This window comes from Notolepis coatsorum (genome assembly GCF_963971535.1).
Source record: "Notolepis coatsorum genome assembly, chromosome: 16".
Taxonomy (NCBI): Eukaryota; Metazoa; Chordata; class Actinopteri; order Aulopiformes; family Paralepididae; genus Notolepis; species Notolepis coatsorum.
In genome coordinates, this window is record NC_140180.1 from 70,874,309 (window position 1) to 70,900,095 (window position 25,787).

Genomic DNA, 25,787 nt, shown 5'->3' on the forward strand with positions numbered 1-25,787 from the left:
CGCGTACAAGCCCCGAAGGCCCGCCTCAAACCAAGTACAGGCCCCGAAGCCCCGCCCAGACGTTGGGCTTGCGGCTCTGCAGATATCCCCTATTGACAAACGCACCCCCGTCGAAAGCTAGGCGTTCACTTTGTACCCCAGTATAGCCCGCGGGTGAGGAGCGGGAAGTGATTACGTTACATTTGGGTTTTAAGATCAGAGGAACTAAAGCTCCGCCTGTCGGCCTACCCCCGTGAGAGAATCACGCACGCTCAACCTCACCCAGTAGAGCGAGTAGACCTGACTTTGCCTGTATCATTCCTCTATCAACCATTTTTGTGTGGTTTTAATGACAAGGTTCTACTTTTATTCACAACAATGATGATGTGTCGCAACACAACTATAAACAAAACGAACAAAAAAAATCACCTCAGTGTCAGCCAGGCCTCACACACTTTATTGTAAAGCTATGCTGCTGTAAAACGACGTTGCATTTGCTTTTGAAGAATGTAGGGATAATTATTCTTGCTGCTTTAATTATTAATAACATTGGTCAGATGTAATACATGTGAATTACTGTCAATATCTTGTTGCAATTGACTAAACAACCTGGAGGAGCACAATAAAGCACGTCAGATACTAGGCTAGTATTACTAGGCTACTAATAAAAATACATGTTTGCTGTTTACTATTGAGTCTCTAGATTTATTTTGGGAAGTTGGGGGTAAATCATCTTAAGGTAGCCGGTGTTTATTTTTTAATAAACATGCATATACGTGGGGGCGCGTTGTGTTGAAACGGTTTATATGTGAATGTGTGGAACGCACCAGCCTCGTCACGTCACCTGAATGTTACGCAGCGGCGACACGGAGCACAAGCTCTCCTCTCTCAGAAAGGGCAGAAAGCAGCCTCACTAGTCCCGAGCAACGCTCTCCTCCCGTTCTACACCCCCAGAGCAATACGATACTTCTGTCAGGTTACAGGTAAGATTAGAAGATTTTGTGAATCATTTGAGAATAATTACTGTCCTCCAATGGCCTATTTTTTTAGGCCATATGTCTGGCGGACCAGCAGCACGCTGCTCCTCCTCTGTGTTCAGCGATACTACATCACGGATGGCGCTCTTTACTTCTCAGCAGCAGCAGAACCCGCCGCCTGTCATTGTAATTTAGTAAAGATTTAAAGGGAGATATTGGTGTTTAATCGGTGTGCTATCCAACGGGCATTTAGGCGTATCGCACCGAAAGTGTGCTCGGCCTTTATTCGCTCGCATTAGGTGGCCTTTAATAGTCTGAATTGGGCGATATTGAGACGCGCTTTACTGCGAATTGTTTTCGGTTAGTTTATCGGAGACACACACCCCCCTTTAATTCAAAAGTTTTCAGGAGACATTTGTCACCTTCCTGATGTTCCTTCTTCCGGGACTCATTTCAGATGGGCTACGTAATCACAAAGCAGCAATGTTGCTGATATGAAAACACTTCGTTAAGCGAGAATGTATCGGAATAAGATGTATTTGTGTTTGTTTACTTGGCCACTGTGTGCTTGCAGCACGGTGTGTGCTGCTGTGTTCCTTTGGCCGTCGCCGCCGCAACAAAACCCTGCTGTGGCAATTATGGCTAAATCATGGCGTTGGATCTGCATGCTATTGTGTGGGGAAAACACCCACTTTGTTTTGAAGACTATTTACAAATTAGTACACCCATTAAGGTTTAACATTGAACGTTTCCTTGGTGTGTGAGTGTGATACATTAATGATTGCAGTCTTAAATGTCCTAAATCTAGGCCTGCGAATGTATGCTTTCCTAGCAGCACACCAGTTTCCTAGTTCCCCCCCCCACCAATACAGTTATCTACTACTCTAAATGCATTTGGGCTATTAAAATAATAATTTGTCCTGAATTTATCTCAAATGCCTGCGAATGTGTATTCTCTCTAGCAGTACACCTAAATACATGTTGGTTATGAATCAGTCGTTATTACAAGTTATTTTATTGATCTTGAATTTGGGATTTAACTCATTTATTTTTCTTTAATTGAAAAAATAAAATAATGATGCTCCAATATAAATGTAAATTACCCCTGTCATTTTGAGAGCCTATACAGCAAGTGTAGGGTTTGGAGTCATGTAGCCTTTTTCATTAGGATTTTGGACTTGGATCCATCCTCTCTATGCTGTGTAGTCGCCACCATAAGCATTCAAAACCAAAGTGTTTGTAAGTTATTTCTGTGGAATTTGGCCTGCATTTTACAGAGTTCACTTGGTTAATGCCTGGTAAGAAAGGTAATTCCTGAAGAGGTGAAAACCTGATCTCAATGCGCACAAACTTTTCTATAAATGAGTCAGCTGTTTTAGGGCACAGGACGGTGACATTCTGTGTAATTGTCTGCTATTAGTTTGGAGCATTTACATGAACACAGCATAGTACCTCTGAAGATCTGTCTGAATTTGATGCATTATAATAACAATATAGAGTAGACATTGATCTATCTAAAAATGGAAGAACCTGCATGAGGATAAAAAAAAGAAGAGGATATTCTTCTCATAAGGAATGAGTGTCATCCCTTGTGAGGGCTTCTCTTCGATGGGGGGGGGGGGGGGGCGTTCATAACTTTGATCCTACTTTTATTAATTTACCTTTTGTGCAAGACTTTGGACATCATGCATTTGTACTAGTGATGCACGATATATCGGCCGCCGATATAATATCGGCCGATATGGCCGTTTTTTTTACACATCGGTATCGGTCCGATATCAAGATAGGGCCGATATTAATTTTTTTTTTTTATATATTTTTTTTCTTCTTTTTACATGTTTTGGCCTTAAATAGTTTCAAAATATCAGTCATTTCTGAAAATAAGTTACAAAAGTAAAAAAAATTATGCGTTTTGGAAAATAGCTCTTTATTTGATTATCATAAAAAAGTGTTTTCTATACAGAGATATCGACATCGGTAAATATCGGTATCGGCCAGAAGAGCAATATTAATATCGGTTATCGGTATCGGCCACAATTTTCACATCGGTGCATCACTAATTTGTACAATTGAAATGTAAGTCCTGTGGCCAATGGCTTGTCACATAGGTACAGTGATTTGAAGAAGGCAGCATAATTGCTTTTGTCCGTGTTCAACCTATGTTTTTGACGTGACAAAACGGAGGCTCTGGCACGGTGAGATAAATGGACAATGTAGAATTATTATTATTATTTGATCATACCTGTGAAAAGGGTCTGCTGGCCTAAAGACTGTTGTCATGATGTCAATTGTCAACTCTATTCATTCAATGGGAATTTGTGTTCATCGTCAGTCAGAAACCCGGATCGACGTCTAGAGAGATCGGCCATGTCTGGTCAGAGGAAAGGAGCCTCTGCCGCGGCAGCACGTCTGCCAAAATGTGCCTTCTGCAAAACCAACCGGGACAAGGAGTGTGGAAAGCTGCTGGTGTCTGACAACCAGAAGGTGGCAGCCCACCACAAGTGCATGGTGAGCAGAGAAGAGACTCTGTAGCAATGCAGTGCAATTTGTGTCAAGTATTATTATTATTTTTTCATTCATATAACTTTCGTACTGTCTTTTAGTATTATGCACTTTGCTACTAAGTAATCTATTGTGCCTATATTACTACCTAGTACCTACTATGCTAATATGTCTATACTACTATGCACTCAAGAGTGAAGCACTCAGGGCGTTCTAGTAGCACAACATGTATCGCGCTGCGTTGCGAAGCGGCCGTCCCGGGTTCGCTTCCCACTCCCGGTGACTTCCATTTGTCGCATGTCTTCCCCGCCTCTTCTCCCGTTCATCCTCTCATCTGTCGGTCATGTCTGACCATGAAAAGCGATAAACGCTAAAAAATGTATCGTAAAAAAAACAAAAAGAGTGAAGCACTCAAGTTCAACACTGTTTGACAAACAATATCACTTACCCTTAGCTGCCAGAGTTGTAACCTTCCTGCTGACTCATACAGAACTTTGGATAAAAGTGTTCAGCTAAATGACTAAATGTATATATATTAGTCGCAATGATGACCCATGCTCCTGCAAACAAAAAGACAATTTGCGTTACAAACCGTAGCCTCCGTCTCCTGGGGTATCAGAAGGGAGCTATAGAGCCTGTGTTCATTTTGACCATGTCAGAGTAAATCCTGAAATAGATTACCGTACATATATCCATCTCATGGTTTTATTTTTCTGTTTTTATAAACTACCCCTTGTAGCTTTTCTCCTCTGCCCTGGTCACATCTCACTCGAACGGTGACAACATCGGAGGCTTTTCCGTCGAGGACGTGAAGAAGGAAATTAAACGAGGGAACAAACTGGTGAGTATCATCCAGTATTCTTCACTGTGTAAAATCACAGATGATGCGCAGAATTGTTGAGTAGCGAGTGAAGTGGATTCGTCTTTTGATACGAGCACACCTCTGACGATACTAAATCTCCTTGATATTGTTAAATACAGCATGTATTAAGCTTTTGAGTTTTAACCATCCGTATAAAATGCAATGATCCTGCAATGGACTGAATTTGGGATGTTAAACATGGTTTCCGATGCAAGTCTCGAAAGAATGCAAAAGAATTGACCCTTTCCAAATCTTGAATGGTTTAGAAACACATTTGAAAATGTTGGAACGTTTGGGAAAAGTTAAGATTCACCACCACAATATTTTGACCCTGGCAGAAACTGTACACTGGTATGGGAACCCTAATTAAAACGATATTAACATTAATCACAATATGTTAATTTCTCCTGCCAACAACCAAAATGACAATGTCGGAGATGGCTATACCTGAATGTACCAGATGGTTGAATAAGAGGCTGTTGTAGATTTTCAATGTCATTTGTTGCTCAAAATCCTGTTTGATGATACAGTAAACTGTTGGAAGCTGAGAACACATTACTTCAGAGACCTGTACCAGTGTTTCCCATTAATTACCTAGACTGTGGCGGTCAGGTGGCGTAGCGGAGATTGCGTTCGTCACCAACGCTGGAGACGCTGGGTTCGCGTGTTCGAATCCAGCTCCCGGCGTTGTCACCAGCTTGGCTGGCCGTTCACACTAATACAATTGGCAGTATTAAGGGGTGGGGAAAGCTGGCGGGTGGGTCCTGGGCGTTGTGGACAGCGACCCCTACAGTTCGGTCGGGGCGCCTGCTCAGCGAGGGTAGGATCTGGAGAGAGGTAGTGCGGCCTCCCACACGTTACACTCTCCCAGTGAGAATCTGCGCGGCCAGGCTGGCTGCCGGCTGCACATGCGTCGGAGGAAAGCATGTGACAGTCTCCGGCCTCTCGGACCAACAGTAGGGGAAAGTGCGCAACAACCAGGAAGGGGGTTGGGAATTGGCATAACGACTAACAGTGGGATGGAAGAAAAATCGGAAAAAGGAGGGGGGGGGGGGGAAGAGAATAAAAAAATAAAATAAAATAAATTACCTAGACTGTGGCGGCCCGCCACAGTTTTATAATTAACCGAAAATATATATATTTTTAAATATAAAGTTTGCCAATAGGGATGTATCCGTAGTATTGGCAATGGTAGTAGTCGGAATAGTAATCCAGTATATATTTTTTATTTTCAAAAAAATAAACCAGTTCAAAACACAGGTAACCACTTTTGCTTAATTTCTTTGATGGCTCAAATGTATGCTCTAGTCCAGTGGTTCCCAAACCTCTCCTCGAGACACCCCAGCCATTCCATGTATTTGTTAAATTCCACCACCAGCACACCTGATTCAACTAATAAAGGGCTAGTTAAGTTGAATCAGGTGTGCTGGTGGTGGAATTTAACAAATACATGGAACGGCTGGGGTGCTTCGAGGAGAGGATTGTGAAGCACTGCTCTAGTCGATTTTGTGTTTTGAGCACAAAGTTCATCATAGATCAGACTGGCCTCTTTATTTTGCTCTCAAAGTGCACCAGATTGATGCATTTAACTTTAAAATGTACAAAAAAAAATACAATTACGGGGGAGCATGCCTCCGGACCCCCCTAGAGGGTCAGAGGTTCACCCACCACAGTCTCACAAAATCCTGTGGGAAACACTGCCTGTACACATATCAAATAAGACCATGCGGTGGGTGGTTTATTTGCGTCCACTGTTTCAGAGCCAGTCAGTGACTTGTTATGCTTTCCCCATTATGGGCTCATCCTACCAGAGCCCTGTGGTCTTTCTGGAGGAAAATTGCAACTATTTCAAAACCTTATCAACAACCCATTTTTGAATGTTTAGTGTGGGTAGTGTACTGTACCCATTCTGCAATCTGTTAATAAACTTTTCAATCAATCAATCAATCAAACCTTACACATGAGGCCCCCATTTGATATGTTGTCTCAGGAACCCAGATGTGAGAAGATGTTAAGTTACGTAATGATTTATACAGCAGGTGAGGAGGTAACTAGGGATGCCCCGATCACGTTTTTTGCCACCGATACCGATCACCGATCGTCTTGAGCCATATCGGCCGATATCGATCGTTTTTGATTTAAAAAAAAAAATTGGTTATTTTATATATTTTATTTATTTTTTTAAATATATATTATATAATTATACTTGTAGTTGTATTGTCTGCGAGACATCGCCACCACGCAACAAGTCAAATGCTCGCTATCTGCAAACAGCTCCACTGTCTGTGTGTATACTCTGCTTTGGTCAAATCACATTCAGCGTGGGGCCTGAGAGTGCTGGGGCTGACGTTCTGCAGATGGATATACTATTGAGTCAGAGCGATAGTTCAACAGGGTCTGAAACGTGTTATGAAGCATGATAGCTACCGTACTTTTCGCACTATAAGCCACACCTGAATATAAGCCGCAGCAGCTAAATTGAATGATGTGTACATATATAAGCCGCACTGGACTATAAGCCGCAGGTGTTTTAATTTTTAATTACCATATGTAATTAGCATTGGGACACAATACTGTCAGACAAATAACAAGAATTAACTCATTTACAAGTTGTATTAAGTTTAGCAAATAAGGGAACAGACAAATAACATTTCAATGCAGTCAAAAAAGCAATATTTAGATTTTTACATTTTCGGGTTTGGTCACGTCGAGTCACATATAAGCCGCACCGTTATATAAGCCGCAGGGTCGAAAAATGGGGAAAAAAGGTGCGGCTTATAGTCCGAAAAGTATGGTAATTAGCCAATGTTCAGCTGCAAAAACGAATAATGTCAATTATGTTATAAGACATTGATATCAGGAGCTATCTGTAGCTACTGCTAGCCGGCTAGATGACATTAGACAATGCATCATGTATTAAAATAAAGTGAACTATTTAGCTCACTAATGTGAGCTACCTAGCTAACGGAGGTTTCATGCTGGTGCATCCCTATCATTCTTAAACTGAAATGCGCATTTGTTGATATCAGGAGCTATCAGTAGCTAGCCAGTTAGACAACGCCTCATTATGTATTAAACTAAAGTGAATAGTTGACTGTGTAGTTTTGTTTAAACAGTAACGCTAGCTCGGTAGCTAACGTTAGCTCACGGGCGATAGCTAGTTAGCCAACGCTAGCCAGCGCTTGTGAAAACAAATGCCAAACTGTCACGTTGATAGCAGGAGCCATCAGTAGCTAGATAACATTAGACAACGCCTCGTGTATTAAACAAAAGTGAATAGATGACATTTTGTTTAATGCTTCAGTTATGTTGAAAGAGGAGCTCTGCGGTGCTCGAAGGGTTTGTTTGTTGACATGGGTCTGGGAGGGGGAGAAGGAGGAGGAGGAGCAAGACGCGCAGCAGCAGAGTGTGGCTGTGAGCGAGTGAGAACTCCGCAGAGAATTGGATCATGTTTTCCGTGTCATCGATCGATTTTGACGATCGGCGAAAATAAAGCATTATCACCGATCGCATATTTATACTGATTATCGGCCGATAACGATCAGTGGCCGATCGATCGGGGCATCCCTGGAGGTAACGGTGGAACGATGGAGACCTATGATCACAATAGTCGTTCTTATACATTGGGCTAACATCTACTGAATGGGATATTACTATTAGTGAAGTCAAATTATACATCACTTTGCTGTGGGAGCCCTGGCCCTTCAAGGATCCATGGGCGTCAGGGTTGGGATCAATTCACTTTATATTCCATCAATATTTTTTTTTTAAAGGAACACGTAAACATGGGAAATGTGCTTACCGCCTTCTCTAGAGTCGGACAAGATGGATAGATACCAATTTCCTCTCTGTGCGTTTAGTAGAAAGCTATCCTGCTACAAGCTATCCTAGCTTAGCACAAAAAGTTGTTGGTCAAAAACACCTCTTCTGAAGTTTTAAGCTAGGCTAGCTGATCCCTATCTACTTCCATTAATTTGTGCTAAAATAGGCTAGCTTGCAGCCAGATAGCTTTCTACTGAAGTTGCAGTTTACATGCTGATGATGGAACATCCATTCTCATTTACTTGTCAATAGGTTGTATAATACAGCCTTTTCTTACCACTATTTTAATTAGAATGAAAAACCCAGGCCACTTCCTAATGTGCTGTTTAGTACATTAATCCCAACCTTGCTGGGGGTCCTTCATAGCATTTAGATCTTGTTTTATGAGCCTCTCACCTGTGTTTCCCTCCCTCTCAGATGTGTTCATCCTGTGACCAGCCCGGCGCAACTATTGGCTGTGATGTGAAGACGTGTAGGCGGACATACCACTACTACTGTGCTCTAAAGGACAAAGCCCAGATCAAAGAGAAGCCCTCACAAGGGATTTACCTGTAAGTCAAATCGTCATTATGCTCATTTGAAGGTCAAGCTAAGGCAAATAAAAGACATATAAGTGGTCAAACTTGCTCTAAAGGTTGTGTTTACTTTTCCTCTTTAAATGTAGCGTGTACTGTCGCAAACACCGCGATGCCTCCCAGGATGCTGCTGAGGGTACGTGTTTTACCTTCCCCGTCTTTTTATTATAAATACGCTATGACCTTTCCTGTCTCTTTCCTTTTGTTATAAATATTACCTTCCTCATCTCTTTCCTTTTCTTATACATATTTACCTTCCCCATCTCTTTCCTTTTTTATTATAAATATTTCTCTCAAAGTTCAAAACAAGTAAAGCTTAAATTTTATTTTAGATTGTAACTTTTTGGTGCAAGATTTATATAGAATTACAAACTTGAACAACTGAAAATATCCTTCAAGATGGTAAAACTTCCTTTTTAGTTTTAGTAAATATTGTGTTTTGTTTGATGTCTGTTGTCAGATGAAGAGGGAGGCGTGGCCAATGATTCAGACTCCTCCCCTCCACAAAGTAGGGGTCGCGGGAGGTTTGAAAAGGGGCGGAACAAAGTTGGATCCCGTGGCCAATCGGAAGACACCCGCTCCACCTCCTCACAGGGTGCCGATGAGGAGAGTTCGTCACATGTAGGCAACACGCCTGTTCACAAACACAGACTCAGTGAGATTTACTTGGCTAGGTTATCAGTTACAGGTCAGAATTGAATGAGGGCACTGCTGACAATGTATTTGCCTAATACAATGAAAGTATAGGACTTGGTCTGGGTGAAGTGACGGAACAAAAACATAGTTCCACAATACGTATTACAGACACACACTTGGCATAATGACACACTTGGCATAATGACAACTGGACCTTAGATATGGGGACGGTGAGACTTGAGATGGTACTTGACTAGGTTATCAGCTACAGGTCAGAGAACTGACAACTTGTCAAATACAATGAAAGTCTGAATTACTGGTGCAGTGACGGAACAAAAACATAATTCCACAATACATACCGTATTACAGATTCACCTTGTTTAATGACAACAGGACTTTGCACACAGGGACAGCAAGACACAGGATAGATAGTTGCTCCCATCTTGTTTAAATGTACAGTATACATTCAATATTATGTTCATCAATATTGGCACCATTGGATATAGTATGGTTGCAGCTATAGTAGGGTGCGACGTCGGGACGATGAATCAAATTTTATTTAAAATTATGATTTTGGCTTTCCACGTTTATGAAAACAAGATAATCAAGATATAAAACTATTGTGGAAATGCACTGTTAACACTTTCCGTGCCGGAGCTCGGGTGCCCCAGAACCCCGTTGCGTGCCAGCGTCTACTTCACTGATAGAGCTCTCATATTTGCGCTCTCATATTTGCGAACGCATAAACTACATCTTAAATTATGGTGTGTAATCTGGCCGTCGCTTATCAATGACTTGTTTGCAGTCAACATTGTCGAAACTGATTGTTTTTTAATTGGTTAATTTCCGTTTTATACCATTTTGAAGAACTTGTTTTTTGAAAGTTTCAGGAAAATATAAAGATTCTGTGATGAATGCCCTTTACTGGAATATTCTGGAATACACAAAACTGTCATTTTTCGGCCTATTTATGAATCGTTTTCAAATAAACGCTAGATTATCGATAGTATATGTGTACTTATGCACGCTATAGAAGCGGGCTGAAAAATCGATTATCATTTCCTGATCAGCACACACACGCACACACACACATAGGGCACACGTTGATATCTCTGTGAAAAAAGCTCTGATTATCCTAAGACTGGTAAAATAGATTCCTTACCTCAGATCAGATGTTCTCCAAAAAGATTATTCCAATTCCTGATCGCCATTCCAAATATTCATCGCGTTTATTCATCCAACGCTGGGTACTGTAAATATATATTCCACGCTGTTCTGAGGCTCCAGAATGAGTCCGATCGTCTCGGGTGACTTGCCTGAGAAGTCAAATGAGGAAGCAGGATTTTTTTTCCCCCCATGCGTTTCATTCAATCCATTCCAAAGGGGTGCAGTACCACAGGGAGAGACGATAGGGGGTGGTATTCTCCCAATGGAGCTCAGAGAGTTTGCAGTGAGGCTAGATTGATGAAATATGAATTAAAATCGCTAAAAAAAAACGTGATCTCTCGTCGTTGGCACTGAACGGTCGGCATGAACAAACGAGATATCTCGTCGTTGGCACTCAAAAGTGTTAAAGGAAATCCTAAGTTTAATAAATGCATGATGTTTCAAAAGTCGATGAGCGTTAAAGATCATGATCTCATTATTGACCAAAAAAACTAAATAAGCTATAGTGGGAGTGTCGGGACTACTGTAACGGTGCATTAGTCCAGTGTACCATGAGCAGTGATGCCTATTGTAATCTGATTACTTTTCCCCGAAAATAGTAATCTAACGCGTTAATCTTTAAAAGCCAGTAATCTGATTGCAGTTACTTGTCCAAGTGGCTGTGCATTACTATTTCGTTACTATCTCATCATAAATTCATAATGCAGGCGGAATGCAGTATTTTATTTCGTTTTCGACAGTCAAAAATACATTTTGAGCTGTTTTTCTTTTGGGAGTGACGTGGTGTGGCAGTGAAAGGGTTAAATACAAGAATGTGTCCCGCGGCGTGACTGGTCCCTCTGTCTGTGAGTGACTCTGCTTTGGCCCAATCACATTCCCCATCCACAGTCTGCGAATCAGAGGCAGAGTAGGGCGGGTCTTCACAGCACGTCATGTGACATATGCGCCAATCGTGTGACAGCAGGGCTCCGTCGTCGGAGAATTCCTCCCCAAAACGCTTGGCAAAATTAAAAGTGAAATCGCAAGATGACTTTTGCGGTTTCTGTTCAGAATTCCACCCCAAAACGCTTGTCTAAACGTAGCCTCAGTCACTACTTCACGGCGGAGGAAACAAAATACTGTCTACCGCTAAAAACAGCACATCCAATTGCATTGAAAGCATCTGGAATCACAACACTAGCCGACGCTTCGACTAGGTACAGGAGGGTTGATGGTGGCAGAGCAAAAGCTCTTATTTGCCAGATTTACAGTTAATTTACATGTTAAAGAGAGACTGATTGTATGTTTATAGAGAGACATTTATAAAAACAATTTAATAGTTACAGTTGATATAATTGAATAGTTCAGCCTGCATTTGTTAGATGTGATACACTGGTTTTGTAAAACCACTGGCTGGCTGCTCTAATGCTGTGAGCATCATAGACTGTTGCTTTACCATACTTGATGGTACAGAAGCTGAAGCACTAGTTTAACAATTTACGTTATGTGCAGAGAAACAAGTTAAAAACAATTTATGCACTTTCAATAAAGCGTTTAAAAAAAAACTGTTGGGGGAACGACGACGACTTCGTAACCTAGTTACTTTCAAAGTAACTAAGTTACTCTGATAATCAAGTAATCAGTAAAGTAACTTAGATTACTTTTTAAAGGAGTAATCAGTAATCAGATCACTGACCATGAGGGAGGTATTTCTATGTGGCCAGTGATGATGGGTTGTTCTCCTGCTCCGCATGCTCTGTTCCAGCGGGACAGGTCACCTCTGAGAGACGGTGGCCAGCGTTGTGGCTTCTGTCATGCCGGTGAAGAGGAGAACCAAACGAGGGGTATGCTCCACGCTGACAACGCAAAAAAGGTGGCAGCACACTACAGGTGCATGGTAAGATATCAACACGTGTCCGAAGCCTTCGTTAGTGGAATGTGGAATATGTAAAGCATGCCGCGAAGACGTCAACACTGTAACGTTTGTTATTCGTGTCGTCCCTGATCCCTGACAGCTCTTCTCGTCGGGGACCGTCCAGCTCACCACTAGTTCACGGGCTGAATTTGGGAACTTTGATGTCAAAACAGTCATCCAGGAAATCAAGAGGGGGAAAAGAATGGTGAGAACTGAATGAGATTCATGATTTAAGTATTCTTGAAAAAAAATTTAAACAAACTAACTATAATTAATAATGAATATATAATATGCTGCCCAAATATATAGCCACTTAAACAAAAGTGTATTATATTATTATAATTATATATTTTGTTAGTAATATAATTTTGTTTAAGCGACTGTAATTCAGTTTGTAATATGATTTTAGTTTAAGTATTTATCTGGGCAGTAAACTATATAATGTAAACTATATAACATTAGAATAAATAAAGACTAATAAACATTATTACAATAAAAAGGAACAATAATTTCTTGTTTTTCCAAAAAGTTATTGATATCTTGTGAAAGGGCTAGAAGAACACAGGCTTGGTACTCAGACATCTTCAATTACATGTACAATTTCATTCCATGTTCTGGAAATTCCACCACCAGCACACCCAATTCAACTTGATGATTAGCATTGGAATGAAACTGTATATTGAATGGCTGGGGTTCCTCAAGGAGATTGTTCTCTTAACTTTTTTGGAAAACACAATACATTCTGGTTTGTTTTTATTGTATTAATGTTTATTTGTATTTATTCTAATGTTATATTATGTTTTTTATGAGCAAATAAACATTTATTGCCCAGATAAAGTGTAGCTTTAAGCCAGATTTTGTCATGTGACCTAAGAATTTCTATACATATGTAACGGTTGTGACATCGTCACCTTAAACTTTGATGCCCCGAGCGAGTTTCGAACCCATGGTCTCCCACACGCGGGCAACGGCACAGACCGCTATACCAAGAAGTGAACTCACTGCTTTGTAACGTGTCTGTCTTTTAACTCATTCTGCGCCACAGGTCGGGGCGCCAGAGGGCGCTATTACTAGGGGTGGGAATCACCAGTTTCATCATGATACGATACGACATCGATTCTTTGGACAACGATACGATATTTGCCGATATCACAAAGTCTCTCACGATACAATACGATACGATTAGATTCAGGTGCCTGCGATCGATATGAGATGATATCATATGCCCATTTAACACAATCAGTTATGAGACTCGCCACAGGATTTTCAAAATAAGAGTATCGATATGAATCGATCTTATTACATCGCATCGATCCGATTCGATCGTTGATAATTACATCGATATATCGATCTGGATCGATGTATCGTCCCACCCCTAGCTATTACGCCAGCGCTGTAAGCCAATGGGGCGCTTTATTCACTTGCGAGTGCTTAAAATATATCTTATATTATATCTATGGGTCTAATACATCCGTCGACTGTCAGTGAGTTGCTTCCAGTCAACATCCATGAAACAGATTGTTTTTTCATCGGTACATTTCCGTTTTATACCGTTTTGAATATGAATATAGTTTGGGTGCTTCTGAATAATTCCAGGAAAAGACGCGATAATAGCCCTTTAGTGGAATACACTAAACACGTTGTCATTTTTCGCCTGATTATCGAAGCTCCCCCGCCACCTCCTCCCACCCAACGGCACACAGCCACACACACCGAGACAGCTTCGATCGGGGTAGAAAAAAAAAATCCGATCAACGCAAGATTTTATATATAGTGTTTTTACCTGGTATCTGATGTAATGCAAAAGAAATAATCCAATTATCTGATCGCCATTCCAAATACTGCTCGTGGAGGTCCGTCCCACATTACCGACCGTTACACATGAACGGGCGGGCAGGGTTACTATTCCATGCCATAGTTGTAAACGCTCGTCCTGCCGGAGTATTTAAACCCCGCCCGCACGGCTCGGATCGTCCCAGAAAAGAAAGTACACTACTTCTAATGGAGTGCAATACCAGCTGGAAGGCGAATGCAGTGGTATTTGCCCTTTTGTGAGCTCAGACCCATTCCCAATGATAACATCAGGCTGGATGGATGAAAATGAATGGATATAGCTAATAAAAGAAATAACGATTAAAACCAGAGTTTTCTCGTGATTGGCGCTGAACGGTTGGCGAATTAACCCAACTTTTCTCGTGGCTGGCGTAGAATGAGTTAAGGGTGAGAGTGAGTTTAACCCATAGTACCGCTACTCACCCCAGTCACTTCACAACATCTGAAGTCCATCGTGACTGCGCTTCGCGGTACCATCCGTTACACATATACATATATATATATATATATATATATATATATATATATATATATATTACATGTATGATGTTAAATATGTACTCATTAGAGTTACTGATTAATTTCTGATTTTGGTTATTTATATATATCCTGTCTATCTCCTGCCTAGATAAATGCTGTAGTTGTAAACCCAATTTTCTCATGTGGCCTATTACTTTTGCATTATATATATATATATATATATATATATTAGGGATGTTCGATATTGGCTTTTATACCGATAATTGTCAAACGGAATCATTTCAGGTAATTAACATTACATATCTATTGTCGTGGAATTAACACATTATGCATACTTTTGACAATAAGTAAAATAAGAATTTGTTCTTACTTGCTTGCCTGGGTAATACCGGTAAATGTAAAATCTTTTTTTCTTTTCTTTTTTTACTGATAATTTTCTATATTTTATTTGAATGCCAATATCGGCCGATAATATCGCACATCCCTAATATATATATGTTGGGATGTTATGGGATGTTAAAGATGTACTCTTCAGAGTTACTGATGAATTTCTTGCTTTGGTTATTTTTCAGAAGTGTACCCTCTGCACCCAGTTGGGTGCGACGATTGGTTGTGAGATCAAGGCATGTGTGAAGACTTACCACTATCACTGCGGCGTGCAAGACAAAGCCAAGTTTATAGAAAACATTGCTCGTGGAATCTACAAGTGAGTTCAACTCCTATCACCCACTACTAATATTCAGATGTTTTATCCACATATTGCCTTCAGCCCTCTCCTGGCAATGTCAATTTCACACGGAGTTGTTTGGAAAGTGGTAGTTTTCTTATGTCAACCAGGATAGGGGACACTAGTTGTCATATTACCAGGATAGAGGACACTAGTTGTCATATTACCAGAGATGCCCAGGTAATTAAACTCCTTGCATAGCTGTTAACGGCTTTGCATCATGACATGCGCACCTACACCTTTTTGGTTCAGATGGTTCATTCATAGTCGGAGCTAAAATCAGGAACACTTAAATTGGAACAAAGGGACCTCACAGACGGACATGGACTGTATACATGTCGCTCCACGTATATGGGTGTGTTTAGTAATTGACTCTGCTTCGCTCATAGTGAAAAACGTACTTAAAGGGTTGCTCCGTTCCACTCACTCTGAGCCACACAGAGCGTGACTGGGCACTTTCTGGCACCAGAGATGGATCCTACATGGACGCTCTTACATCTCGTTGCCATTTTCTGTGCTAGATGGCAGTTGCTCAGTGCTCAGATAGAGCCCAACGTTAAAGGATAACTCCACTATTTTGGGAAATTAGCTTATTTAACATCTTCCCTGGAGTTAGACAAGAAGATGCATACCTTTTTTGTCTCTGTGCGTGCATTTTAGCTTTGGGAATAGATGCTCCGTTAGCATAGCTTAGCTTCATCACTGGAAGTGGGGGAGGACAGTAGCCTTACAGTGCCTTACAGTGTATTGCAAGGTCTGACATTGACCAAACTTGATATGCATGACCTTGGTGGGCTCTAGGTCAACTCCTGAAAAGGGGGTCAATGTCAGACTTTGCAATCAAAAGTTAGGGGGCTAATAACCCTTGCCATAATTTCAGTGCGCCCCTAACTTTTGATTGCAAGGTCTGACATTGACCCCCTTTTCAGGAGTTGACCTAGAGCCCACCAAGGTCATGCATATCAAGTTTGGTCAATGTCAGACCTTGCAATACACTGTAAGGCACTGTAAGGCTACTGTCCTCCCCCACTTCCAGTGATGAAGCTAAGCTATGCTAACGGAGCATCTATTCCCAAAGCTAAAATGCACGCACAGAGACAAAAAAGGTATGCATCTTCTTGTCTAACTCCAGGGAAGATGTTAAATAAGCTAATTTCCCAAAATAGTGGAGTTATCCTTTAAGTGATTAAAACATCTGCTCACGATGAACATTCTCTATGTGAACACTCAGTTACTTAACCCTTTCTCTACCACACTACAGAAGGTTAACCCTTTCACTACCACACGGTAGTGAAAGGGTTAACCTTCTGTAGTGGTAGTGAAAGGGTTAACCTGCTGTCGCATGACAGTGAAAGGGTTAACCTTCTGTATTGTCGCAGTGAAAGGGTTAACCCTTTGGTTAGTGTCCAGTATTTCATTGGTCCAGTGTAATAGGAAGTCAAACCCATTGTAGTCACTGCAGACACATGCTCAAAAGCGAGGGCAACACTGTTGTCGCAGCAAGGTGCAGTGCATGTGGTGTAATGCTAAACATGGCCAGATTATGCCATCAGGGGCCCCTGGGGAAAGAAAGTGCTATGCCCCCTCTGTCCCTTGAGAGATGGCTATAAATGGACAACACAAGCTATATCACATAATATTATCCAGCATCATTTAAGTTTTACAGATTTAGTTTAGTCTATTATAGATATGGATTAACGGCAACTGAGTTGTGCACCGTGAGGTGTATGTGGGCACCAATACATCTAATGTTATGGGCCAGTTCGCATTGCCCTGACGGGGGGAAATCCATAATCAAATCCTTGATGTTGTTATTTATAGCAAACTATATGCAGCCCAATGCAGTCGCAGATAGTTTGATATTTCGGTGCATAACATCAAGTCAAAGTTAATATTTCCTCTTAGTTACATCAGCAACAGGTCATTTCCAAACTTGGAACAGACGTAAGGCAGAATTGTTGAGAGTTACTGACACTGGAATGAGTTGTCTCACACTCCCTTATGAGAAACACCTTTTAATGAACAAATAATGGATAATAGACATGTATGTGACTATGTGTTCCTTATGCTTTCAACTAATTCATTGAAGGCTAAACTTTTTTTCTTTTTTTTACCAAATACTATTTGAATTAGAAACATTTATTTATTGAAACAATTATTTTTCAAAACTGTTAAATTAACCAAACTATGATTTTTGTGAACCGTTCCACCCCTAAAAAGTACATTATCAAGGTTAATGTGTGTGCTGATTTTACTCTTAAATATGGAGGAAAGGGAGGTCGGAAGAGGGAGATGATGTATTATTTGCAAGGGTAAAGTCAGGACTACTCTTAGTCTTAAGTACTGTAATGTCATTCATTTTAGATTTATGTCATCACATAGTGAACATGATGATGTGTTGTTGAAGTTATCTGGGTAATTCATATTGGGAAATGTCTTTGGCAATACATTTAATTATGATAGTTTTTATGTTATTTGAAAGCTGTGTGGGAATACTGGTGCCCTAGTGCAGGCTAGGGAACTGGGTAGTAGTATTGTGGTAAAGTCTACAGTAATGGATTCATTTGTCCTGGTGCAGGGTATCCATGGTCTCCCTTAGGTTGGGTCAAGGGTAGCGTAGCAGTCATCAATGCCAGTTTAAGCTGATAATACTCTTTAGTATCACTTGCCAAATAACACTTTTATATGATATTATATTATGAGGGCCCATGTAGCATCAGTTAATATATTGTAGAGAGCAGCAGCACAGCCCAAAGAAGTACAGCATATTCTGTCTATAAAAACAACAAGTCCACCACACATTTATCTAGTTACTTATGAAGTTATTTTGAGGCGATTCCCCCCGCTGAACCGCTACACAATTTAGGGTTCCCCCACCTGCCAAATCTCACTTTAACCCCCTTTACAGTCAATGTTGCGGCCACACCTCCCTTTGCGTTCTCAGCCAAAAAAATATCAAATTCTCGTCTAAAATGTTGTCAGAAACATGTTTTTGTGAACAATTTAAGTGGAAAGTTTCTATTATAGCCGCATCAATTGTACACGTACAATAATTATCATTGACGTATCGTTGAATAAGAAAGTTGACATGAGAGCAAGCCTTTTTTGCCGCTTTTCCACTGCATGGTACTCTACTCGCTTTTGGTACCTGGTACCAAACGCCTGGCAGAGAAACAGGGGCCGAACTAGCAGCATGTTTATCGCTGTGCATTTCACGTGGTGCATCCCACGTGGGGAAATGGGAAGTAGGGAGGGGATACATGCACATACATTAACTAACTACTGTAGGAACAGCTAGCTACCAAAGCAAAGAATGGAGAAGCTGGAATATCAACACACACAGAGGGAGTGTGACTTCATTCTCTGCTCAGGACACCACTATATCTTTACATGGCTAATAGTTGTTTACTGCTATATTAATGTCCAGAATATGAGTATACTGGTGCTTCTTTCAAATAAAATCATGCTAGCATGGACACAAATTCCAAAGTGAGCTGATGCAAATCATGCAATTAATCTACACACAAACCTTGGACTTGGACTCTCTGGTTGTTGGGGGCATTTGCCCGGTATGACCGGTCAGTAATCCAGGCATGATGAAAAACAAATAAATTACAGCTGCACAGATCTTTCCTTCCCTGCAAATATGTAGAAGTTGATCGTTCTAGTGCAGGGCTATCAAGAGCTTATAACTAAGCTAATGGAACTGATCAATTATACCCTTCTGAAAAGTAGTTGATTTTGGTCACTTATGTTGGCTGTAGTGTTCACCCAGTTCTTACAGATTGCTATGTGGCATCTAGGGACCAAAGTCTTTTAAATGTCTCATTCTTCTGGAAAAGCGGCGGTGCAGAGATGCAATATTTGCCTAAGGTCTGTTAAGATGGCTCTAGTGGTCCGTGTCCGCTTAATTTATTTGTGCTAAGCTAGGCTAGCTTGTCGTATGTGGCATCTAGTGACCACCATTTTCAAAGTTGTATGAATACAGTCGGTTACTCTTTGCTGTATGCCACCGACGGCACTATGCAATATCTATAAGGAATATACCCTTTGCTGTATGGGATAGACCCTTTGCTGTATGGGATATACCGTTTGCTGTATAGGATGTATGTACCCTTTGCTGTATGGGATATACCCTTTGCTGTATGGGATATACCGTTTGCTGTATAGGATGTATGTACTCTTTGCTGTATGGGATATACCCTTTGCTGTATGAGATATACCCTTTGCTGTATGAGATAAACCCCTTGCTGTATGCCACCAACAGCATAAGGACTTTTTACTGGGTCAATTGGTAAATCAGTAACTGGCATCGTGCATCCTGACAGGATAACATTTATGGAAGTGTCCACGCAACAATTGCAATTATAAAACGGATAGCTCAAATCAAGCAATCTGATTTGGTTCATAGCCGTGGTATATTATCAGGACTATTGCCACGGCTGTGATGCGCCCGCAGCCATCAATTTCAGTGAACTTTGCGTGGAAAAATAGTTCCTAAAGATGTATTTTTGCTTTGGAATTTCAAATGGAGTAGGCTATCAACCAGCTTGGCAACGCAAACGAATGACTTATTAGTCTAATTTAACGTACCCGTTAACTATAAACGAGTGGAAAGATATAAAGGACGTGCCTACATCTAACGGTATTCATAAAAACAGCATTATTAGACGTGCCAATCCAACGAAAGATGAGCTGGACATGCTGGAGAAAAGCCATAATTAATCCTTCAACACCACCAAGTCGACAGAAGTGTCCGAGGTGTTGATGACTGTTTCCGACTTTCGCTTGCATTAGACTCCTCTATCCACTCGTTTATAGTTAACGGGTACGTTAAATCAAACGTAACGTTGTCCGCGGAGTAGGTCATGTTGACAGTTTCCGTTTTATGAATGGCACTTGAAACTTTCTACAACATTCTAAAGCCAGCACAATAGTATATTCATGGTGATTTAACCGTGAGTGTATCATGAATATACTCATGGCTTAGAACGCTCTCGACCAATCACAATGCATGGTCGAACCTACCTGTTGTATAATATAACCATATACCGTAGCCTGTCGTGAGCTATTGCTTAATCATCACATCTCCACAACTACTAATATTAATGCGGCGGCTACGTGGCGTAGTGGGCAAGGCGCTCGCCACAAAATCTGGAGATGCTGGGCTCGCCTGTTCGAGCCCAGCGCTCCACATTGCTTTCAGTTTAGCTGGTCGTTCATACTAATACACATTGGCCGTATTAGGGGGTGGGAAACTGATGGGTGGGGATCGGGCGTTGTGGACAGCGACTCCTACAGGTCGGTTGGTGCGCCTGCGCAGTAGAATCAGGAAGTGTCGGGGGCAGCGTGAGCCTCCCACGCGTTACTCCTCACCACTGAGAGATCGAGCTGCGCAGGTGAAAAGATGCGACTGCTGTTACCTCAAGTACCGGAGGGGACTTGTGCTATGTATGACTTAGTCCACATTGCAGCCGGCTTGTGGGAGGCAAGAAACAGCGTTCGTGACAGAGGAGGGTTGAATTGGATGATACGAAATTGGGATGGGAGAAAAAAATATAGAAAATGGGAGAAAAAGTGGATAAAAAAAAACTACTAATATTAATGCCGGTGCACTGGGCTATTCAGATTATTTTATTGTCACAGTTTTTCTAAATACATTCAGAAAAACGTGATGTGCTTGTTTTTCCTGGCTCCTCAACCATAGTAGTTTTGTAAACACAGTACAAACTATAACTATAAGCTATAACTATAAATGTTAACTATAATCTAAATAAGCTATAAATAAACTAAAGTTTTGACAAACTGAAAAGGTTATTTATTCAACTATACTAGTTATTATGAAGAGACCACAAGTATGAGGTCTTTGCATCTTATCAAAATGCAATGGCTATCCGACCCATCTGTGAAATGTAACCACATTGGGAACTAATACTTGGTTAGAATCATGGAGGAGAGAAGAGCTAATGATTGTGTTTTAATGGATTCTGTCCATCATGGCACCTCCTCAGGCTGTACTGTAAGAACCACAGTGGCAACGAGGAGAGGGATGAGGAGGACGAGGAGCGGGAGAGCCGCAGCAGAGAGCGGGCAGCCAGCGACCACGGAGGAACACCGGGACAAGTCAACGGCAACTAGGTAGGATCCAACCCTGTACAGAGTTGAGTTTTTTAATGTCATTAATAGTATATTTAGAATTTAATATATACTACTACTACTACTACTACTACTACTACTACTACTACAGCAGTGGCCATAGCAATGAGAAACTGGAATTAAACAGAGGTCAAGTCAAGTGTTCCTTTTATAAATCCCCTTGGGGAAATGCAGGTGTCATAGCAGCATGGAGGAGGGGGGAAGGGAGGTACAGGCAGAAAGAAAGACGATAGTAATATTAATGGAGTACAACATGATAATGGCAGTATATCCTATCAATAATAATACCGGTAGTATATATGGTACATAATATAGTAGTAGCACACTGTGTGTCTGTGCAGTGTCATATATGCGGTTATTTGACTTTTGCACATCTTCTTTTTACAGGTTGCAGTCATGGATTTGAAATGGGGCGGGAGGGAGTTCAGAGATGGCAAAGAGATATTTTTTTATACTGAATCATAGCCTACTCAACGTCATGGATCCACAAGGTCCCAGAGTTGCTAAACACTTTTTTCCCCCTTCTAGTAGGCACAGACAAACGTATCAGTTTGACGGACATCTGGACATTGTGGTCTTCATGAACCCCTCGTAGTTTTTTTTTTTTTTTTTTTTTTTAACTTTTCTTTTGAATACGCTTTTCATGGACTGAAGGTTCTCTGCAGAGAGCAACGGACTGCTGCAGGGTGATACAAAAGCCATGGCTAATGTTTGCCAAGTTTCAGTTATGGGCTCACTCAAGTATGTGTAATATCACCATGAAAGAAGAAGAGATGACTGGATGGATCTTTTTTGATCGTCACTTGCTGCCCACATTCCCTACAGTTTACATAACCCCACTTTCTACTCGTCCGATACAGAAATCTTCCCCCTCTAGCTTAGTTTGTAAAGACTCACTTGGAGGCAAGTACTTGTTACCAGTCTCTACCAAGTTGTAAGGTTTGATTGCTCTGTCGCTGTAATCATGTCTTAAAAAAAATTCTTCATGTTAACCATTCTTTGTTGATATGTACTATTTTGCTACTGTATCATCACTATGAATAATTTTGAATATCTGGATTTCAGAGGGTCACAATTAAACGTTTTTGGCCAGCATGCACTTGGGTTTTTCCACTGGGCAATGCAAAGCTCCTTTTTAAAAAAGGGGTTGGTTGACCGTGTTGTTCCCTGTATCTCTCAGAGTAAATATGGGAACACAGTATTTCTCTGGAGATACATGTACATTCCCTGTCGGTTGGTACATGTGAGAGGAATTGAATTGCATTTAATTATTGATGAATAATTTAAACGGATGAGGATATCAACCACCATGTTTCAGCAAGTGATCTCTATTTTTGGTGAGTGTTAGTTAGGTGTGACTTCTCCAGTGAGTTTAAGGTATGGGTTGGGTTTATAAACTAACCTGCATAAAAAAAGATGTGGAGAAGTGAATCAGATTAGGATATAAACCATTGCGTGCTCTGTATTAAGAGCCTTAATAGATTATTGGCCTCAAAAATCTCATTGCATATCCTGGGAAATGTGCCAAATCATAGTTTTCCTACATTTACTGTAACCTATCCATGAATTATTGGAAATATAATATATATTTTTATGTTACATATACCGGTAGGCCTACGCATGGGTGCAGCTTCAAATGTTGTCCATTGTGGGCAAAACTGCAGTTATCCAGACAGTATTCCTCACATTCTTGGTGCCTGGGTATTTTTGTTCTATAAATGGTAGCTTAGAGGTGAGGAATGTCACATTACCTGGCCAGGCTCTCTTCTATGAACTGATGTAAAACATTCATACTTGGGCGTCATGGTCAGACTATTATGCAGACTGCCTCTACCACTGTACTTCAGTCTCCGGAACACTTTCCCAAGAGGGCAAAGATTTTTACCAAATCTGGACCAACTTGGTTTGAAAGAAAATGTGGCTATAACATTGAATTGTGTATACAGAGTATTAGTAACTAACTTGTCTTGCATAGCCATACCTCGCCACACTACGTTAGTGCTGTGCCAGTGCTGGAGAGAGGTCTGGCTAAACCCATTATCATTCTGCATTTCTTTACATTTTTAACCAATCACAATCATTCTGGGCGGCACTAAGCCCAGGACGCAGCAACAGTGCCCTTGCAAAATAGTGTGGCAGCAGATAGCGGAAGGGGAGGAGAATTCTGACTGAAATAGTCAGCTAATGGCATGCTTATATAGCCACAGTCTATATCCTGTGATTCTGACTACTAATTACCAAATATTAAGCTTGTCTGAAGATTTCTAAGTTAGGCAGTGATGTAGTAGCATAAAAGTAAACCGACTATTGTGCTGTCTTTTCTATGTAATGAAACCATACATTACATCTGGCGTTAGGAGTGTGTTATGGTAGTTGGTTCATATAAAATGTTATTCTTTATTGACTTGGAAAAACAGTTAAATGGGTATTTTACTTTAGTAGTAAAGTCATCTACAAGTAAGCTAGTGACCACTGCTGTCCCTGTTGTCCATTGTCAACACCACCACTTCTTGTTCACTTCCACATTCTGATATATTTCTGAATTATAAACAAACAATACAGCAATATTATTCAAGGGTCAAGGGTACTTTTCTATTTACATTTATCATGGGTATTGTTTCTCACTTGAGGTGTAGTTTGACCAACTGAACTTCTCACAGAATGTTTAGAATCTTTCCTCCAGCAAGCCAGCATGTAACCATGGTAACCATACACAAACATTATTATGCAGGGCAAACAGCGCACTCAAACCTACAACAAATTAACTGGATCTTATTTTTTAAAGGTCATAAATCTGTAAAGACACATCACCTGCCAAAACAAACATGTACCTTTGACTCAAAATGGTCTATCTTGTTTAAATATTCACAGCAGTAGTTTGTTTATACTTCGGAAGTGTGATATTTAGAATAGGTGTCCAAAATGAATGGTAGTTAAGCCTGACAAATGGGGGGGGAATGGTGGTGTTGACAGTGGACGACAGGATTGGAACAATAGTGGTCACTAGTTTACTTGTAGATTACTTATATAGAGCTAAGACTGCTGATTTTTGACAAGTTATACTAAAGTGAAATATCCCTTTAACACAAATAATAGTTTGGCTGCTACTTTCCAACAAAGCTGGTCGTGTCTACTTATCAAATGGAATTACGCCAGGAGTTGTTGCCAGCCAAAGGAAATTATGGGAGAAATGTGAGCAAAATGTACTTGACCAGGCAAAGTCTGGTGGAGGCTTGTTCTGAAAAAAAGGGGCGGTGCATAGCGAGTTTTCAGAGATTTGATTGGCCCGTCGTCCGTCACTGTTTAGCTGCGTCATCACACCGTACACTGCGCGCGGCGGCAGCACGGAAGACTCAGCCGCACTAACAGCAACGTAGGTAGCTGGTCATGCAGTCAACAAGGTGAAGTCCCTGTGACGGCGCCGTGACAATAAACAACACTGAATTTATTCTTACTGAAGACCGCAGTTCATCAACGTCAACGACATGGCGACGTCGAGCCCCTGTGTCGTGGTAAGTTTCCCCTAAAGATAATTCAAAGGGGGCAGAGAACGACCGACCGAGGAGGTGGTGGTGGTGGTAACTGGTTTTATTTTTATTACGGATCCTACAATCGCAACACGCGGCACTATTTCCTCGACCAAATGTATTGAATACTCCCGAATGATCACCTTGATGTCATGATATATATATATATGTTGTTTTGCGGTATTTGGTCGTAGACCGTACTGTTCGCGCGGCCTGGAGCTCTACACGCATGCAGCATCCACGCTTGGTACATGTGACGCTTTTAGCAATACTTCATTCATCCAGTAGGAGGGTGAACGCAAGAAGCCACCAGCAGTCCTGCTGGCCCCCTAGTTGTTAGCCCCTTTCGTGACTTTCGCTTTGCAATATAAACCGAAAGTCACGAAAGGGGCTACCTAGTTGTGTAACTAACTGAAAATGTTAGGGTTACCTAAAATACCCAAGTGAATGGATAATAAGCAGAATGGTACAATATCATTGCCTGAGTCAATATTTCACTTAATACACATGCATTGTATGTATATAATGTATATATAGAAAATTGTATATAAATGAAGTTACAAAATAGCTACAATTCCTCTGTTTTGTGATAGCATTGTGGCTGCTAGTACTACATATCTTTTTCTATATTTCTTTGTTCCAGATTAGAT

At 40.9% G+C, this 25,787-nt stretch overlaps 2 protein-coding genes across 3 annotated transcripts in view; both read left to right on the forward strand.

Moving 5' to 3' along the window:
* The first annotated feature begins 542 nt into the window (after positions 1 to 542).
* On the forward strand, positions 543 to 22,671 carry phf6 (PHD finger protein 6). 2 transcript variants are annotated; one of them, XM_084331672.1, is made up of 11 exons: positions 543 to 962; positions 3,293 to 3,464; positions 4,198 to 4,299; positions 8,560 to 8,693; positions 8,807 to 8,853; positions 9,178 to 9,338; positions 12,265 to 12,396; positions 12,515 to 12,619; positions 15,300 to 15,433; positions 21,466 to 21,592; positions 21,998 to 22,671. In XM_084331672.1, the coding sequence occupies exons 2-10, from the start codon at positions 3,324 to 3,326 to the stop codon at positions 21,590 to 21,592; spliced, it is 1,083 nt and encodes a 360-aa protein (XP_084187798.1). In that variant the 5' UTR covers positions 543 to 962; positions 3,293 to 3,323; the 3' UTR covers positions 21,998 to 22,671. The 2 variants fall into 2 exon arrangements, with proteins under 2 accessions (XP_084187798.1, XP_084187797.1); XM_084331671.1 differs by having other exon boundaries at positions 544 to 962; positions 3,289 to 3,464.
* Positions 22,672 to 24,944: 2,273 nt separating this feature from the next.
* hprt1 (hypoxanthine phosphoribosyltransferase 1) overlaps positions 24,945 to 25,787 on the forward strand; it is a 29,045-nt gene continuing 28,202 nt past the window's right edge. The window contains exon 1 of the mRNA XM_084331713.1: positions 24,945 to 25,122. Coding sequence (XP_084187839.1) covers positions 25,096 to 25,122 — 27 coding nt within the window. The 5' untranslated portion in view covers positions 24,945 to 25,095. The remainder of the gene's footprint in view (positions 25,123 to 25,787) is intronic.

What these genes read in the sequence shown, in the direction of transcription:
- phf6 (XM_084331672.1), top strand. Translation starts at nt 3,324, where the DNA reads ATGTCTGGTCAGAGGAAAGGAGCCTCTGCCGCGGCAGCACGTCTGCCA. An exon ending in CCCTCACAAGGGATTTACCT is followed by an intron (nt 8,694 to 8,806) that starts GTAAGTCAAATC and finishes CTTTAAATGTAG; the next exon opens with CGTGTACTGTCGCAAACACC. An exon ending in ATGAGGAGAGTTCGTCACAT is followed by an intron (nt 9,339 to 12,264) that starts GTAGGCAACACG and finishes GCTCTGTTCCAG; the next exon opens with CGGGACAGGTCACCTCTGAG.